Source organism: Oncorhynchus keta, chromosome 24, assembly GCF_023373465.1.
Source record: "Oncorhynchus keta strain PuntledgeMale-10-30-2019 chromosome 24, Oket_V2, whole genome shotgun sequence".
Taxonomy (NCBI): Eukaryota; Metazoa; Chordata; class Actinopteri; order Salmoniformes; family Salmonidae; genus Oncorhynchus; species Oncorhynchus keta.
The window spans coordinates 41,940,785-41,961,232 of NC_068444.1; the positions used below are offsets into that span (position 1 = coordinate 41,940,785).

The 20,448-nt window shown below is 40.3% G+C and overlaps 1 protein-coding gene across 2 annotated transcripts in view; it reads left to right on the plus strand.

The window, feature by feature from the left end:
- The window catches only part of LOC118357571 (cadherin-related family member 1-like), a 154,206-nt gene that overhangs the window by 11,869 nt on the left and 121,889 nt on the right, over window positions 1-20,448 (plus strand). For both annotated transcript variants that reach the window (XM_052478354.1, XM_035734819.1), the window contains exons 3-7: window positions 4,123-4,268; window positions 4,469-4,519; window positions 4,661-4,750; window positions 6,943-7,029; window positions 17,142-17,261. In XM_052478354.1, coding sequence (XP_052334314.1) covers window positions 4,123-4,268; window positions 4,469-4,519; window positions 4,661-4,750; window positions 6,943-7,029; window positions 17,142-17,261 — 494 coding nt within the window. The remainder of the gene's footprint in view (window positions 1-4,122; window positions 4,269-4,468; window positions 4,520-4,660; window positions 4,751-6,942; window positions 7,030-17,141; window positions 17,262-20,448) is intronic.

Genomic DNA, 20,448 nt, shown 5'->3' on the forward strand with positions numbered 1-20,448 from the left:
ATGGAGATGCCCCACTTGACCGTAGCTCGCTCTGTGTGACTGCAGCGACCGTGCAAATAACAGGACCATAACGAAGCCTGACCTAAATTTGAGGTGCTTTTAGGTGACAGCGGCAGAACCGTTAAGGCTAGAAGCATAATTCAACCAGAGGAGCGTTCCTAAGGACCTCTCAATCTCTGCAAACCTTGACCGTGTGGAATTAACCCTTAACAGTGAAAGCAGGGTGTTTTAATCTAGCAGTTTACAATGACATCTCTCCACGTAGGAATACATTTCCTGCTGCCCTGACTTCAACCTGAAGCCTATGGGGGTTATGAATGCCATATCAAACTGTCTTTGATGAAAATCCATCAGGCCACTATGAGGACTACCTTTGTGGATTCTAAGCTTCTTGGAGCAACCGGAAGTGGTTAAATTCACCCTAAAAACGTTTTGATTTTACCAACCTGCAGTTAGGTAAAAACACTGCATTCAACCCTCTGTAAATCAGTCAGTTCTTAACGTAAAGACTTGAAACTTGGGATTCTGTAAAGGCCTACCCCGATGAGGATATGTGTTTACTTTCAGCTTCCTGTGCCAACCGGACGTGCCTTAAATTGGGGTCATAGGGGCTGTTTCGAAGGGTTAAAAAGGTCACATCTTTCCAAAAATAACTTAAATCAGTAATTTCTCCCAACAGATGTCCAAGGAAAACTCTCACACACACTCACAGCAAGGATGAATTAACAGTGTGGGGCTTACAGACACACAGAGCCTGCAATAGATTTGTTTTAAATATTGCGAAAATTATGACATTTAGAAAAGGTACAGAATCACAAGACTAGGTGCATTGAGACCACTTCGGCCCATAGAGACAGACCATACAGGTTCTGTCAGATAGCTTCAGGGACCGCATAGCAACGCACAAAAAAAATGATTTTCAGTACAAATTACTGCTCGGGCTCCGAATGACCAATCGAGCCAAAACTTGGGATTCAGGGTCGCCTCAGCTAGACCTACACATAATGTCAGAACTGGAGCTGTAGCTAGAATGTAACTACGTGTTTTAAGTTTTTACTATGGTTTAAACTGAAGGCGTGTGAATATTGGGCCTGCTCTGAAATATGTGATAGTTAGATTCTAAATGTGTTGGACAAAGTGGGTTTGGTGTAGGTATGTATCAGTTTGGTGTCAGAATGATATCTTATTGACTGATGGATGCTGACTTGATGGCTGACTTTTGTCCATTTGCGATAAGTTTAAGCGATGGAGAGGAACAGCCATCAGTGCTCGGCGTTCAATGGGACAGTCAATTGGGCATTTCTGCAGTATATTAGAGCATGTCAAATTCGTGATGGTAAATATCCATTGTAAGACATTGCAAAAGGACAGTCGAGCACCTGGGTCCCTGAACGGGTTACCAGTAGCACATTTTTGAAATTATTTTTAATGCCTTTAGGGGGGTGCAAGGGGTCTATGGCCGTGTAGGGAGCACCCCCCCCCACCCACCCCCACCTGTGCCCAACCAATAGAGGGCACCCCTGGTCAATTTGGATGTTTTCCAAAAAAAACCTTTTTTTTTACTCCCACTTCTCTCTCATTGCACCAATGAGTGATGGAGAGGAACCACTATCAATGCTCGACCATCCTGAGCTCAACGGGCCAGTCAATTGGGCATTTTTGCAGTATATTAGAACATGTCAAATTTGTGATGGTAAATGCCCCTTGTAAGACATTGCAAATAGACGGTACATTTGCAATGTTTTTAATGAGGGATCTACCATCACCAAATGGACATGCTGAAATCAACACCAACGAGCGATGGAAAGGAACAACTGTCACTGCCCGGGCATCCCGAGATCAACGGGCCAGTCAATTGGGCATTTCTGCAGTATATTAGAGCATGTCAAGTTCGTGATGGTAAATGCCCATTGTCAGACATGGTAATCTGAACGGGTTAACAGCAGCACATTTTTAAAATGGTTTTAATGCCTTTAGGGGGGTGCAAGGGGTCTATGGCCAGGTAGGGAGCACTCCCCACCTGTGCCCATCCAATAGGGGGCATTTTGGATGTTTTCCAAAAAATCTTAAAAAATGTCCGAGTCCCACTTCTCTCTCATTGCACCAAATTCTTACTTCCTATGACTTCCTATGATCAAACATGACAAATAGACCATCTAGGTTGATTCAGGGCTTAACACAGTGATATATATATAAATATATATATATATATATAAAATTTGGTTAGTATAAATGCCATTTGGACATGGTTCACTGACTTTTGGTTTCGGAAGCCAACTTCCTATGATCATATATGGCAAGTGGACATAACATCCTGATTTGGTACTTTCAATACTTATGAAGGAGGCCGACTTCCTATGATTATATATTGCAAATGGACAAAACATAGGCCTTATGGACAAACTCAATAAAATAAGACACACGTATGTTCATACGGCTATTACATATGTATAATTGTCAAAAGATTTGCAAAAACAAAATGGTCCAGAAAGCACTTTTTTAGAGGGTGTTGAATATTTCTAAAATTGTAAATTTTCTAAATTTGACCCTTGGGTCTTGACTTTGTGACCATTTGCAATATGAAAATCTACGGCAGAGCGCACTTGCCATCTTTGGGATTTTTGTTGTATGACACTTGGCATTTGCCATATGCCACTTGCCATATGGTTTGGATGAACTGCTGTCGGTTTGAGTGGTATTTATGAATGAGTATATGCTTCTATTGGCTAGTCTCCCTTGCCCTTTTAATACGATCAAAGTTCCTTGTGTTGTCAGGGAGCAACTGCCTTTTATTTAAAAGACAAATAAGAATATTGTTACTGAATGCAGCTTGTGTGTGCTTTGTGCTCCCTCACCCTGTTCAAATTATAATACATAAATAATCCTGGTTAGTGGAACTGGACTGGTGTCTCATGGCCCTGTGTCTTCCATGGTGGAAGAGAATGTGAGATGTTATCGATAATAAATCAATTGGTTTCATGCATTTGTCTCTCTGTGTGTGTGTGTGTGTGTGTGTGTGTGTGTGTGTGTGTGTGTGTGTGTGTGTGTGTGTGTGTGTGTGTGTGTGTGTGTGTGTGTGTGTGTGTGTGTGTGTGTGTGTGTGTGTGTGTGTGTGTGTGTGTGTGTGTAACCGTGATTGTATTTCATCATATCGCATACATTTGTGATATCAGACAGGTTAAGGACAACAAAGTCAAAATATTGGAGTGGCCATCATAGTCCTGACCTCAATCCTATAGAAAATGTGTGGTTAGAACTGAAAAAGTGTGTGCGAGCAAGGTCTACAAACCTGTCTCAGTTACACCTGCTCTGTCAGGGGGAACTTATTTTGTGAAGCTTGTGGAAAGCTACCCGAAATGTTTGACCCAAGTTCAACAATTTATAGGCAATGCTACCAAATAGTAATTGAGTGAATCTTAACTTCTGACCCATGTGATGGAATGTGATGAAATAAATAAAAGCTGAAGTAGATCATTCTCTCTCCTATTATTCTGACATTTCACATTCTTAAAATAAAGTGGTGATCCTAACTGACCTAAGACAGTGAATTGTGAAAAACTGAGTTTAAAAGTATTTGGCTAAGGTGTATGTAAACTTCTGACTTCAACTGTACATAGAACAGAAAATACTGTCAATTGTTGGCACGAGCTGTCTACATTGTAGATCTGCAACATTTCACTATCCGCTGTGCTTCCAGTATAGTACTGTACATTCTAGAAAAGACAGCATGTTGCTGTAGTCAGGTGTTCCAGTAAAATGCTGTAAATGTTCTGTAAATCTACAGTAATTTACTGGCTCCTTTGCTGCCAGTAATTTACTGTAAAATGTACAGGATTTGTTTTACAGTATGTATGACAATTATTTTGAGGGGGGAAAAGCCGATGAGATGAGCCAATAACATGCTTTTACTGGGATGACATTTTTGACAATTATTGTTTTAGACTTTTCCCCCCAAAACTGTGTACCTTCCTCCTCTTCCTCCCTACCAGTGCCTAAAACTTGACTTTATCTACAGAAACAAACCTATCCAATTCCCCAAGTGTTTGTCAGTTTTTTTTCTACAACCACAGCTTAGATTGAGAATGTAGCGTGTTATGAAATTATTATACATTTGCTCCTTAGGCACAGAGATCTATGCTCTCAATGGCACCGACCCGGAAGGCCAAGAGGTGAGGTATGGGTTGAGCTTTGAACCCGGTGCCAAAGAATACTTCAGAGTGGAGCCCAAGTCTGGAAACATAACTCTGGTGGAACAACTGGACAGAGAGGTATACCTTACATCAATATATAGCATATACAGTTTGATTGTTTTCTGATTGGTTCATATGAAATATATTATATATGAGTATAATATATATATCCTAGTCTGATGAGCAGCTTTCATTCACATTCAGTGGCCTCAATGTCTTAAATTTAGTTTTTATATACTACTGTATTTTGAGAGATGTTATTTTCTCTGCCACTAAAGATTTTAGATTCTATTGAAGTTCTTGTCAGTATCACAGATGGCAGAAGTAAGGTAAGCATATTCAGTTATGCTTGGTTTAAATACGTAAAACAAATGGAATATAATACAAAATATATATATATTATAGACACTATAAATTATCTGTCAATCATAAATAATATGTCACTGAATTCCCTGTCTCTCTTGTTGCAGGTCACTGAAAAGGTCACAGTGTTTGTCATGGATGCCAATGATGAACGACCAGTGTTCAAAAACCTGCCCTCCTTTTTGGATGTTCCGGAGGTAAGACATTGTGGCCTTCATGTAAAAAAGTGTTTTAATTTCAGTGTTTTTAAAAACTTCTTAGAGCTAGGCGTCTAGCGGGACAACTTCCTTTGAAACTGCAGGGCGCGCAATTCAAATAAATAATCATAAATATTATGGATTTTAAACATTTATGTACATTTAAGTGTATTTTATATCGGCTGAAACCTTAAATTCTTGTTAATCTAACTGCACTGCCCGATTTACAGTAGCTATTACAGCGAAAACATGCCATGCGATTGTTTGACGACTGCACCCCACATAAAAAATATTTTTCCACCGGCACAGGTTTCATACATTCATATATAACAATTAAATATTCACTTACTTTCTAAAAATCTTCTTCTGATTTGTCATCCAAATGGTCCCAGCTATAACATGTAGTGTCGTTTTGTTAGAAAAAAATCTTCTTTATATCCCAAAAAGTCTGTTTTGTTGGCACCATCGATTTGAGTAATCCACTCGTTCAACATGCAGAGAAAGGAATCTAAACATCTACCCATAAACTTTGTTTCAACAAGTCAAAATATGTTTCTATTTCCTACTCAGATACCATAAAAAGTAATCAAACTATAATATTTATTTCTTGAAAAAAGTGTTTTCAATAGGAAACCGATTTTAGCAGGTGCATAATGTCTTCGTGACGCACACAAACATGAATTTTCAGATGCATTTTCTCCTACCATATCTATTGTGTTATATTATCCTACATCATTTTAACATTTCTTCAAACTTCAAAGTGTTTTCTTTCCAATGGCACTAAATATATGCATATCCTGGCTTCGGGGCCTGAGCTACAGTCAGTTTACTTTGGGTACGTCCTTCAGACAGGAAGTGGAGAAAAAAGGGGCCTAGCCCTATTAATTAAAATACAACAGTCGGTATACAATGCTTCCCAAAGTGGAATTTGCACAGCTATACTGCACTGGACATTATGTCCAGGTTTTTGGGTTATGCTGTACAGAAAGACAAGATCTCCCTGCTTAAAAAAAACTGCATAGAACAGCATAAACTGGCCAACTGCATATACTGGTGACTTGTGCTTGTTTTTCTGGTGATGAGCCTTTCACTGTTTTTGCTGGTGACCAGCATAAAGTCATATTATGCTTCCTTGCAAAGTGATATTTAATTCCTATTGGAATCCAGGCAAAGTGGGAATATCCAACAATTGTAATGGGTCCAACTAACAGATTGGATTAGTTTTAAAAAATGGATGTTATGTATCTTTGTGTAGTATAAGATCGGACCCTTTTTTTCAATTTTCACCTAAAATGAAATACCCAAATCTAACTGCCTGTAGCTCAGGACCTAAAGTAAGGATATGCATATTCTTGATACCATTTGAAAGGAAACACTTTGAAGTTTGTGGAAATGTGAATTTAATGTAGGAGAAAATAACACATTAGATCTTGTAAAATATAATACAAACAAAAAACATGCGTTTTCATTTATTTTTATTTTTATAGTTCCATCATCTTTGAAATGCAAGAGAAAGACCATACATTAAGATAGGATTAAGATTGGATCCTAGGAGTAACCTACATTTTGTCCACAAGATGGCAACAGTGTGCAAAGTTTCAGACTGATCATGCTGGTCAACCAGCATAACCAGCTAGACCATGCTGTTCAGGCCTGCTGGACCATGCTGGTCAGAAAAGCCTGAAATGTATGTTGGTCTATGTTTTTTTTCAGGCAGTGCTTATCGGGAGCATAATAGGAAGTCCAGACCTTGTACACATCTCATTATAGAACACATATATGTTTTCCTGTTGGCTAATATAATTTCATTTAGAAAAATGAATGCAATAACATATTACAAAAAAAATCACATCCATTAATGCTATACTTTCCTTATATTAGTTAACAGGCAAACGTCCATGGGCTTTAGAAAGTATAGCTGTCTTAGCTGATGACAAGATGTCACTTCTTCCCTATTGCGTCAAGTCCAACTAGAAGTAATTATATCGACCATTGTTACGTTCATGGTAATTTGAATGGGTGTCAGTTCACATGAAAACTGCAAAATCCTAGAGAAAGTCTAACCAGCGGAAAAAGTTCTCCCCCAAATGAGGTTAAACCAAAACAGCGATCACTCTACTCTCGCCTATTCAATTTGTGCTACATGTCATGCCCTACATTCTCTTCTCTGTGGTTTTCCCTACTTTTCCTAGAACTCTGAATGTGGGAGCAGTATCTACAAAGTGCTGGCTGTGGATCGGGATACAGGCTCTGGAGGCTCGATCACCTTCTATCTGCAGGTACTGTAACATCTGGCTGGGATATACCCCTTTAACCAGTGCCCACCCAGGAGGTCATTGCAGGTCTGCCCTCAGGCCTAGATTCAATCAGATCAGGTGTTAATTGGCCATAGCCGAATCCCACATAGTTGATGTTTTGTTGGTTTCAGGGGTGTAACTTTGTTGGAGCTATCAAATTGGTGATCAGCTGCTCTTCATCATTGTCAGGAAGCCACACCCATCCTACTTGCATTAGAAGTTAAGAACGAGAATGTGTAGGCTATATATAAACAATTACCCTCAAATAAAATAATTATGATTTCTATCTGCCTAATCAAGGTGTAGATTATATCTCACATTCCAATGTTTGAACTTGTAAACTGCATGGGATTTACAAGGCTGCAACTCCATGATGCCAATGGCAATGCCCAAAATGACAAAGTGAAAACATGTTTTTAGAAATTTTGCAAAGGTATTGGAAATGAAATACAGAAAAATCTGATTTACATAAGTATTCACACCCTTGAATTTGTAGAATAACCTTTGGTAGGGATTACTGGTGTGAGTCTTTCTAGGTAAATCTCTAAGAGCTTTCTACACCTAGATCGGGGAACATTCGCCCATTATTCTTTAAAACATTATTCAAGCTCTATCAAATTGGTTGTTGATCATTGCTAGACAACCAATGTCAGGTCTTGCCATAGATTTTCAAGTAGATTTAAGTCAAACTGTAACAAGGCCACTAAGTAACATTCACTGTCTTCTTGGTAAGCAACTCCAATACATATTTGGCCTTGTGTTTTAGATTATTGTCCTGCTGAAAGGTGAATTCCTCTCCCAGTGTCTGGTGTGATGCAGCCTAAAGTAGGGTTTCCCCTAGGACTGCCTGTGTTTAGCTCCATTCTGTTTATTTTTCATCCTGGAAAAACTCCCCAGTCCTTAACAATTACAAGCTTACCTATAACATGATGCAGCTGCTACTATGCTTGACAATATGGAGAGTGGTATGTAGTAATGTGTTGTATTGAATTTGCCCCAAACGTGCAGTGCCTTCAGAAAGTATTCACACCCCTACTTTTTGCTGTTGTTGTCTTACAGCCTGAATTTAAAATGGATTACATTTAGATTGTATGTCACTGGCCTACACACAATACCCCTTAATGTCAAAGTGGAAATATGTTTTTGAAAATGTTTACAAATTAATAAAAATGTAAAGCTGAAATGTCTTGGGTCAGTAAGTATTTGCTTGCACTTTGTTATGGCCTAAATAAGTAAACATTTGCTTAACACTATTTAGCATGTGCATCAGATGCATATCAACCCGCAAGGTGCAGCAAAAATAAGTACCAACGAATGATAAATAATGCATAAACTATTATAAAGGATTATTTGCATGAAGAAATATTTGTGGATATATATCCATTTAAAAAAATAACAACAATACTTGTTTGTGTAAATAGAGTCAAGGATTTTGTATAATTCTACAGTCAGAGAAAAAATGTTTCCCTTACAATAAAAACATTACAGTGTAATCCATTTGATCACCTTCATTTGTAGACTCGATTAGTTATAGTAATTATTAAAGTCCAGTTACAGCTTCTTTTGTAAAAGTAGAATCGAAAAAGGTAATAATAATATAACCAGCACAGGTAAAATTATCAAATCAAATTTTATTTGTCACATACACATGGTTAGCAGATGTTAATGTGTGTGAAGCTAAATGCTTGTGCTTCTAGTTCTGACCATGCAGTAATAACTAACAAGTAATCTAACAATTTCACAACAACTACCTAATACACACAAATCTAAAGGAATTAATATGTACATAAATAATATATGGATGGGCGATGGCCGAACGGCATAGGCAAGATGCAGTAGAAGGTATAGAGTACAGTATATACATATCAGATAAGTAATGTAGGGTATGTAAACATTATATAAAGTGGCATTGTTAAAGTGACTAGTGATACATTTATTACATCCAAATGTCCATTACTAACAGTCTGATGGCCTTGAGATAGAAGCTGTTTTTCAGTCTCTCAGTCCCTGCTTTGATGCACCTGTACTGACCTGTCCTTCTGGATGATAGCAGGGTGAACAGGCAGTGGTTCGGGTGGTTGTTGTCCTTGATGATCTTTTTGGCCTGCCTGTGACATCGGGTGGTGTAGGTGTCCTGGAGGGCAGGTAGTTGGCCCCCGGTGATGCATTGTGCAGTGCTCACTACCCTCTGGAGAGCCTTACGGTTGTGGATGGAGAAGTTGCCGTAACAGGAGGTGATACAACCCTACAGGATGCTCTCAATTGTGCATCTGTAGAAGTTTGTGTGTTTTTGGTGACAAGCCAAATTTCTTCAGGCTCCTGAGGTTGAAGAGGCGCTGCTGTGCCTTCTTCACCACACTGTCTGTGTGGGTGGACCATTTCAGTTTGTCCGTGATGTGTACGCCGAAGAACTTAAAACTTTCCACCTTCTCCACTACTGTCCCGTTGATGTGGATAGGGAGGTACACCCTCTGCTGTTTCATGAATTCCACCATCATCTCCGTTGTTTTGTTGACATTGAGTGTGAGGTCATTTTCCTGACACCACACTCTGAGGGCCCTCACCTCCTCCCGGTAGGTTGTATAGTCGTTGTTGGTAATCAAGCCTACCACTGTGGGGTCGTCTGCAAACTTGATGATTGAGTTGGAGGCGTGCATGGCCACGCAGTCATTGGTGAACAGGGAGTACAGGAGAGGGCTCAGAACGCACCCTTGTGGGGCCCCAGTGTTGACGATCAGCGGGGTGGAGATGTTTTTTCTTACCCTCACCACCTGGGTGCAGCCCGTCAGGAAGTCCAGGACCCAGTTGCACAGGGTGGGGTCGAGACCCAGGGTCTCGAGCTTAATGACGAGTTTGGAGGGTACTATGGTGTTAAATGCTGAGCTGTAGTCGATGAACAGCATTCTTACATTGGTATTCCTCTTGTCCAGATGGGTTAGGGCAGTGTGCAGTGTAATTGCGATTGCTTCATCTGTGGAACTATTGGGGTGGTAAGCAAATTGGAGTGGGTCTGGGGTATCAGGTAGGGTGGAGGTGATATGGTCCTTGACTAGTCTCTCAAAGCACTTCATGATCACAGAAGTGAGTGCTATGGGGCGATTGTCATTTAGCTCAGTTACCTTAGCTTTCTTGGGAACAGGAACAAAGGAAAAATGGTGGCCCTCTTGAAGCATGTGGGAACAGCAGACTGGGATAAGGATTGATTGAATATGTCCATAAACACACCAGCCAGCTGGTCTGAGGACGTGTCTAGGGATGCCGTCTGGGCCGGCAGCCTTGCGAGGGTTAACACTTTTAAATGTTTTACTCACATTGGCTGCTGTGAAGGAGAGCCAGCAGGTTGTGGTAGCGAACAAATAAGTTGTTTAGTTTGTCTGGGAGCAAGAAATATTTTTGTAGTCCGTGATTGACTGTAGACCCTGCCACATATCTCTCTTGTCTGAGCCACTGAATTGCGACTCTACTTTGTTTCTATACTGATGCATAGCTTGTTTGATTGCCTTGTGGAGGGAATAGCGACACTGTTTGTATTCGGTCATGTTTCCGGTCGCCTTGCCCTGATTAAAAGCAGTGGTTCGAGCTTTCAGTGTTGTGCGAATGCTGCCATCAATACACGGTTTCTGGTTGGGGAAGGTTTTAAATGTCGCTGTGGGTACAACATCACTGACACACTTGCTAATAAACTCGCTCACCGAATCAGCGTATTCATCAATGTTATTGTCCGACTCTATGCGGAAACATATCCCAGTCCACGTGATCGAAGCAATCTTGAAGCGTGGAATCTGATTAGTCGGACCAGCATTGAACAGACCTAAGCACGGGCGTTTCCTGTTTTAGTTTCTGTCTATAGGCTGGGAGCAACAAATTGGAGTCATAGTCAGATTTGCCGAAAGGAGGGTGGTGGAGGGGCTTATATGCGTTGCAGAAGTTAGAGTAACAATGATACAGGGTTTTACCAGCCAGAGTCGTGCATTCGATATGCTGATATAATTTAGGGAGCCTTGTTTTCAGATTAGCCTAGTTAAAATCCCCAGCTACAATAAATGCCGCCTCAGGATATGTGGTTTACACAGAGTCCAATGAAGTTCAGAGTTTAATGGCTGTAATCTGAGAAATCTGAGGATGGATCAACAACATTGTAGTTACTCCACAATACTAACCTAATTGACAGTGAAAAGAAGGAAGCCTGAACAAAATAAAAATATTCCAAAACATGCATCCTGTTTGCAATTAGGACGCTGCCACAACTGAAGGTCTGCTAGTTGAATTATTTTTTATTTGCCCTGCACACAAAGAGACAACACACATTATGTTAACCCTCGGCACAATCCTAGCTCTCAGGCACCTTGCTAGCCGAAGGTCATGCAAAAGAGCGCCAAAAGGAAATCACAGGTGCTGCGTACACACATTCAATGTACAACAGCACACCATACAATACAAGCAAAATGATACAGAACATAATTCGGACAAAATAAAATTATGTTAACGCCTGGCGCAGTCCTAGATCTCAGGCACCTGCGCAAGCACATGGCCACTCGCTCAAACACTGTCCCAAGTACTCACAAGTTACAATAGATACCTTAGTTAGGGAGCTTTGTGAAACTTGTTAACATAAATCATTATATTATCCACATTGCAACCAATTTATGGTAGCATAACAGTACATTCTGTAACATTATGACGGTTTTATATTAAATAATTACGGAGCCAAGGACAACATACAGTGCCTTGCGAAAGTATTCGGTCCCCTTGAACTTTGCGACCTTTTGCCACATTTCAGGCTTCAAACATAAAGATATAAAACTGTATTTTTTTGTGAAGAATCAACAACAAGTGGGACACAATCATGAAGTGGAACTACATTTATTGGAAATTTCAAACTTTTTTAACAAATCAAAAACTGAAAAATTGGCCATGCAAAATTATTCAGCCCCCTTAAGTTAATACTTTGTAGCGCCACCTTTTTTTTGCGATTACAGCTGTAAGTTGCTTGGGGTATGTCTCTATCAGTTTTGCACATCGAGAGACTGAATTTTTTCCCATTCCTCCTTGCAAAACAGCTCGAGCTCAGTGAGGTTGGATGGAGAGCATTTGTGAACAGCAGTTTTCAGTTCTTTCCACAGATTCTCGATTGGATTCAGGTCTGGACTTTGACTTGGCCATTCTAACACCTGGATATGTTTATTTTTTAACCATTCCATTGTAGATTTCGCTTTATGTTTTGGATCATTGTCTTGTTGGAAGACAAATCTCCGTCCCAGTCTCAGGTCTTTTGCAGACTCCATCAGGTTTTCTTCCAGAATGGTCCTGTATTTGGCTCCATCCATCTTCCCATCAATTTTAACCATCTTCCCTGTCCCTGCTGAAGAAAAGCAGGCCCAAACCATGATGCTGCCACCACCATGTTTGACAGTGGGGATGTGTGTTCAGGGTGATGAGCTGTTGCTTTTACGCCAAACATAACGTTTTGCATTGTTGCCAAAAAGTTAAATTTTGGTTTCATCTGACCAGAGCACCTTCTCCCACATGTTTGGTGTGTCTCCCAGGTGGCTTGTGGCAAACTTTAAACAACACTTTTTATGGATATCTTTAAGAAATGGCTTTCTTCTTGCCACTCTTCCATAAAGGCCAGATTTGTGCAATATACGACTGATTGTTGTCCTTTGGACAGAGTCTCCCACCTCAGCTGTAGATCTCTGCAGTTCATCCAGAGTGATCATGGGCCTCTTGGCTGCATCTCTGATCAGTCTTCTCCTTGTATGAGCTGAAAGTTTAGAGGGACGGCCAGGTCTTGGTAGATTTGCAGTGGTCTGATACTCTTTCCATTTCAATATTATCGCTTGCACAGTGCTCCTTGGGATGTTTAAAGCTTGGGTAATCTTTTTGTATCCAAATCCGGCTTTAAACTTCTTCACAACAGTATCTCGGACCTGCCTGGTGTGTTCCTTGTTCTTCATGATGTTCTCTGCGCATTTAACGGACCTCTGAGACTATTACAGTGCAGGTGCATTTATACGGAGACTTGATTACACACAGGTGGATTGTATTTATCATCATTAGTCATTTAAGTCAACATTGGATCATTCAGAGATCCTCACTGATCTTCTGGAGGGAGTTTGCTGCACTGAGAGTAAAGGGGCTGAATAATTTTGCACGCCCAATTTTTCAGTTTTTGATTTGTTAAAAAAGTTTGAAATATCCAATAAATGTCGTTCCACTTCATGATTGTGTACCACTTGTTGTTGATTCTTCACAAAAAAATACAGTTTTATATCTTTGTTTGAAGCCTGAAATGTGGCAAAAGGTCGCAAAGTTCAAGGGGGCCGAATACTTTCGCAAGACACTGTACCTTGCTAGCCGAAGGTCAGGCAAAAGAGACTAATCAGGGGGTATGTAAATACAGATAACCCGCGATGGGCCAAACCAAAATATACAAAACTTTTACAATCACATGTATGTACGATATTGATATGAAAAAGTGTTTGTACACCAAAGAAAAACATTAGCTATGCAGCTGTAATTAAATAAAAACACACACTGAATTATTATTATTATTATCAAATTATTAACATCCCCTCTTGACCTGGCCTATTTGAATTGGTCCTTGTGTGCAACTTGGTGCATGATCTATGGGAACAACATCACACTGCTACATATGGGTATGCTTGTGATAATTAAGGACTGTGGAGTTTTTCAGGATTAAATAGAAATGGAATGGAGTTAAGCACGGGCAAAATCCTAGAGGAAATCCTAGAGGAAAACATTTTTCAGTTGGCTTTCCTCCAGACACTGGAAGATGAAATCACGTTTCAGCAGGACAACCTAAATCACAAGGCCAAATCTACACTGATGTTGCTTACCAAGAAGACAGTAAATGTTCCTGGTTGGATGAGTTACCTTTTTTGACTTAAATCCACTTAAAAATGTTGCACAATCCAGGTGGTAAATCTTTTAGAGATTTACCCAGAAATACTCACAGCTGTAATCGCTGCCAAGGGTGCTTCTATAAAGTATTGACGCATGGGTGTGAATACTTAGGCAAATTAGATGTTTCTGTATGTCATTTTCAATACATTAGCAAACAATTCTAAAAACCTGTTTTCTCTTTGTCATTATGGGGTATTGAATACAGGCTGTAACACAACAAAATGTGCAACAAGTCAAAAGGTATGAAAACTTTCTGAAGGCACTGTATCACTTTGTATTCAGGACTAAAAGATAATTGATAGTAATTTAGTGCCTTGTTGCAAATGCATGTTTTGGAATATTTGTATTCTGTACACGCTTCTTTCTTTTCACTGTCATTTCGGTTACTATTGTGGAGTAACTACAATGTTGTTGATCCATCCTCTGTGTTCACGTATCACAGCCATTAAACTCTATCACTTTTTTAAAGTCACCATTGGTCCAATAGTGAAATCCCTGAGCAGATTCCTTCCTCTCCGTCAACTGAGTTAGGAAAGACGCCTGTATATTTGTTGTGACTGGGTGTATTGATACACCATCTAAAGTGTAATTAATAACTTCAGCATGCTCAAAGAGATATTCAATGTCTGCTTTTTTAGTTTAACCCATCTACCAACAGGTGCCCTTCTTTGCGAGGCAATGAAGGTCTTTATGGTTGAATCTTTGTTTGAAATTCACTGCTCAACTGATGGACCTTACAGATAATTGTATGTGTGGGGTACAGAGAAGAGCTAGTCATAAAACATGATCTTCAACACTATTATTGCACATAGAGGGAATCCATGCAACTTATTATGTGACTTGTTAAGCACATTTGTACTTATTTAGGTTTGCCATAAAAAAAAAGGGATTGAATACTTTTTGACTCAAGAAATTTCAGATTTTCATTTTTAACTAATTTGTAAAAATGTCAACTTTTTTTCTCCAATTTCACACTATGGGTATTGTGTGTGGGCCAGTAACAAACATCTAAATTTAACACATTTTAAATTCTGACTCTAACACAACAAAGCATGGATGAAGTCAAGTGAATACTTTGTGAAGGCATTGTAGGGAAAATGGACTAGGCAACAGGATAGATAATAAGTAGTATCAACAGCATATGTGATGAGTTAAAATAGTTTATGCAAATACGCAAATGGGGGGCATTTGGTGAACTATTTAGCAGTCTCATGTCTTTGGGATAGAAGCTGTTAAGGGTCCTGGTTGGATCCAGATTTCATGCATCGGTACCGCTTGACGTGCGGTAGCAGAGAGAACAGTCTGACTTGGGTGGCTGGAGTCTTTGACAATTTTAGGGCCTTCCTCTGACACCGCCTGGTATAGATGTCCTGGATGGCAGGGAGCCTCGTCCTCAGTGATGTACTGGGCTGTACACACTACCCTGTGTAGCGCCTTGTGGTCGGATGCCAAGCAGTTGCTACACCAAGCGGTGATGCAGCCAGTCAAGATGCTCTCAATGGTGCAGCTGTAGAACTTTTTGAGGATCTGAGGGCCCTTCCCTCTTGAGAGGGAAGAGGCATTGTGGTGCATTCTTCACAACTGTATTGGTATTTGTGGACCATGTTAATTCCTTAGTGATGTGGACACCGAGGAACAGCAAGCTTTCAACCCACTCCACTTCAGCCCTGTCAATGTGTAAGGGGGCATGCTTTGTCTTGCTAACGTTTAGGAGAAGTTGTTGTCTCATTGTCGTCACTGATCAGGCCTACCCCAGTCGTGTCGTCAACCAACTTGATGATGGTGTTGGAGTCGTGCGCGGCCACGCAGTCGTGGGTAAAAACAGGGAGTACAGGAGGGGACTAAACACACACCCCTGAGGGGCCCCCATGTTCAGGGTCAGCGTGGCGGATTTGTTGTTGCCTACCCTTACCGCCTGGGGGTGGCCAGTTAGGAAGTCCAGGATCCAAATGTAGAGGGAGGTCCTGAGCTTAGTGATGAGCTTGGAAGGTACTATGGTGTTGATCGCTGAGCTGTAGTCAATGAACAGCATTTTCACATAGGTGTTCTTCTTGTCCAGGTGGGAGAGGGCAGTGTGCAGTGCAAAATAGATTGAATCATCTGTGGATCTGTTTGGGTGATATACACATTGAAGTGGGTTCAGGGTTTCTGTGATGCCTGGTGCTCTCATGCATGGTTCAGTATTGCTTGCCTCGAAGCAAGCATAGAAGTAATTTAGATTGTTTGGTAGGCTCGTGTCACTGGGCAGCTGGCTGCTGAATTTCCCTTTATAATTTGTGATATTTTTCAAGCCCTGCCACATCCGATGAGTGTCAGAGTTGGTGTAGTAGGATTCGATCTTAGCCCTTCATTGAAGCATTGCCTGTTTGATGGTTCGTCAGAGGGCGTAGTGGGATTTCTTATAAGCGTCCGGATTATTGTCCCACTTCTAGAATGGAAGCTCTAGCCTTTAGCTCAGTGCGGATGTTGCTTGTAATCCATTGCTTCTGGAACATATTCTAGTCTGTGCTAGCAAAACAGTCCTGTGTGTGTGTGTGTGTGTGTGTGTGTGTGTGTGTGTGTGTGTGTGTGTGTGTGTGTGTGTGTGTGTGTGTGTGTGTGTGTGTGTGTGTGTGTGTGTGTGTGTGTGTGTGTGTGTGTGTGTGTGTGTGTGTACACGCACGTGTACTTGTCTGTATGCGCACAAGAGTATGTAGTTATTGGGCTCATCAGCCAGGGGGATTAAATCACATTAATTAATTTAAATCAATGTGTATTGGTGGCTTAGAGGGCTGCTTTGGCCAGAGATGGTGGGGAATGTTGGTGTGCACTTTGTGTGGGGACGTGCTATTAGGAGCAGAGCATAGCTGGACATTGATGCAAAGCACATCTGGACACACCAGCCTTTTACCTGCCTGCCCCTATTCAGGGCATATGGCCTCTTTATATCCAAACATAGATATGCATATTTTGTATGAACTCTGTCCAAATTCCCATGGTCCTTTGTGGGGTAGTTATGTATTTATCTGATTACTGGCATGATATGTCTGCTCACGTTTACCTTAGTGAGCGGTGATGGTGGGGTTTCAGGATGGAGAGGCTTCAGGATTGAAAGGCTCTTTGCTGTTTGACCTCATCTGTGTGTATTTAAGCTTTTAATATGATGCCTTTTCTTTCTGCCATGACAGACTAATGGTCAATCCAGTAAGTTTGCCATAGACCGACACAGTGGTGTGCTGAGGATCAAGCCCGGGGAGATGCTGGACTATGAGAGGTCGACAACACACTTCATCACAGTGGTGGCCAAGGTAATGGTCATTGCCTACCACTGATAACACTGATAACCCTACAGTATATCATGCATTGGAAAACAACATGCTCACTCTTTATCACCTTATAATAAGGAATGGGGTACTGAATCCTCATGATATACAGGATATACATGAAGATAATGAAAAATAAATAGCACATCACTCAACAAAAATAATTTCACTGTGGATAAATCTAGTGTCGTGTCTTTTGTTGTCGTTAATCTGATGACATGCTATTTATTGAATAATTAACTATGTTTATAATTCAAAATCATCATATAATAATTAACTCAGAAACCTGGGACACCACAGGAAAAGTTGAGTTACCGTTTCCCAAATTAACTCAAAGAATATCAGAATATATATCGATTTCATAGCAGTCACTAATGAATGAATTTCCTCATCCGTCTCATTCAGAACGTTGCATAATCTGCACAAACCCAGGTCTCACTAATCATTCCATACCACACAAATTGAGTTGATTATTTATTTACTAACAAGCTAAATGATCAAATTAGATACACATACACAAACGGTCTAGGTTATTGGTTAGAACTTAATACAATGGCAACAGGTCCGTAGCGGACCAACACAATATGACACGTGTTACACAAGATGGAGTTTTACAGAAAGCGAGAGAAAGAGCAAGCGAGAAATTCAACAATTGGATATATTTGTAAACTATGCTTAGTTTTAGCCCTTGCCCCGAACTTCCACTCTTACGAGTAAAAAGTGTAACTCATGTATTTACGTATTGAAGGTCTTCTTTGGGTATCTTTTCGTGGGCCGAGTTCCGCTTAGTGGGATAGGTTTGGCTGACGCCCTGGCCGACGCCCTGGTTTGGCAGACGCCTTGTTCTTTCGTCTTCAGGTGTAAGTCTCTGATTGTCCACACAATGTCACAATGTTCTTTCTCTTAGTTGTCTGTTCTGTGGGGGCTAATCAGCCGTGTCGACACTCCCAGCATGGGTAGGAGGGCCGTGTAGACAACTGGTGGCTTGAGAAGAATAACCGGGTGGTCCTGCTTGAATTTACCTTCATAGATACAGTAATCAACCGTAGCGTTGATTGTTAAACTTGTTAGGGACTAGCTCCCTCTGCGGGGATCAAATCAGCGGAAATTTCAAGAGCGCCACGTATAGTTTTTGAAAAAACTCTAACTTTCATTAAAACACACATGCAAGGTACTGAATTAAAGCTACACTCGTTGTGAATCTATCCAACGAGTCAGACTTGTAAAATGCTTTTCGGCGAAAGCATGAGAAGCTATTATCTGATAGCATGCACCCCCAAAGTACTGGAACGTCACCTAAAACGACAGATTTTGCGGTAGCCGGCGCTACCCAAAACGCAGAAATAAAATATAAAACATTCATTACCTTTGACGAGCTTCTTTCTTGGCACTCCTATATATCCCATGAACATCACAATTGGGTCTTTTTCCCGATTAAATCCGTCATTGTATAGCCAAAATGTTGTTTTCCTTAGACCGGTCTGATCCAGGAATATTCCATTATACAAGACGCAACGTCACTTTTTAAAATGACAAAAGTTGTCTATAAACTTTTACAAATAACTTCAAACTACTTTTCTAAACCAACTTTAGGTATTAATAAACCTTAATAATCTATACAATTCATCACGGGGCGATCTGTATTCGATAGCAGCTAGTCTTGAAATCAGTGTCCATCTTTTACAATTTAACAACATCCTGTTGAGAGACTAAAACAAAATATTCCTGGCATGAGTAGCAGGACTTTGAAATGTTGCGCGATTTTTAACAAAAAGCTGCGAAAATTCGCATGATCCATAAGAGGTTTTAAGAGATTCCTTTGACCTCTTCAACTTCATGGTGCATTTTGGGGCCACGACAACTCGTAGACCTTGTCTGTAGTGTGTGGTCAACTTAGTCTGATATGTAAATTCTTAACTCACATGTTTTATAGACCAGAGAAGAAAGGGGTGTTTCCGTCTTTATGACATGTCTCTGGGTTCCCTGCGGCATAACTAGTTACGAGGCAAGGTATTACAATATGCTATGTTCTTGTTAGACAACTAAAATCACAGCCTCATCGTCACAAAAACATTATCTATGATATGGATATTTTCTACACAACGTCATGTACATATTATGAAAACTATAGTTTCAATGTTTCCGTTACAACATCTTCATTTAACTTTTAATGACATCACAAAATCAACATTCATTTTCATATTCCATCTATCATTGGTATCACCATTTTGGCTGATGAAATATAATGTCCCAAAGTCAATTTGTATTGCATGTTACAGTTCTGAGGTAGCCTCTCCCTAAGGCACACACAGACATTCCAATCCCCAACATTAAAGGAAAAATGATTAGTCTGCAACCTTAGAATTTACAAAGGGCGTGCGGTGTCATAAACCACTCCCCCATCAATCCTTCTATACCTCTCCCCCTCTGCGGGAGGGAGAGAGATCTCTGTAGAACTGTGCTCGACTGTACCTGATCCTCACAGGCCAGTCATGACACTAGGATACAGGCATGCTAGTGTCCTGGGGCCTCATTTATAACAATTGCGCAAATTTCACACTACTACATTTCTGCATACGCCATTTCTGAAAAGTTGTCGCACGTACAAACATATCGAGATTCATAAACTTGCCGCAAGCCATACATACGGTGGGGAGAACAAGTATTTGATACACTGCCGATTTTGCAGGTTTTCCTACTTACAAAGCATGTAGAGGTCTGTAACTATTTATCATAGGTACACTTCAACTGTGAGAGACAGAATCTAAAACAAAAATCCAGAAAATCACATTGTAGGATTTTATAATAATTAATTTGAATTTTATTGCATGACATAAGTATTTGATACATCAGAAAAGCAGAACTTAATATTTGGTACAGAAACCTTTGTTTGCAATTACAGAGATCATACGTTTCCTGTAGTTCTTGACCAGGTTTGCACACACTGCAGCAGCAGCACCACTCCTCCATAAAGACCTTTTTATTTGTATATTTTACCTTTATTTAACTAGTCAATTAAGAACAAATTCTTATTTTGACAGCCTAGGAACAGTGGGTTAACTGCCTTGTTCAGGGGAAGAACGACAGATTTGTACCTTGTCAGCTCAGGGATTTGAACTTGCAACCTTCCGGTTACTAATATAATAATAATAATATATGCCATTTAGCAGAC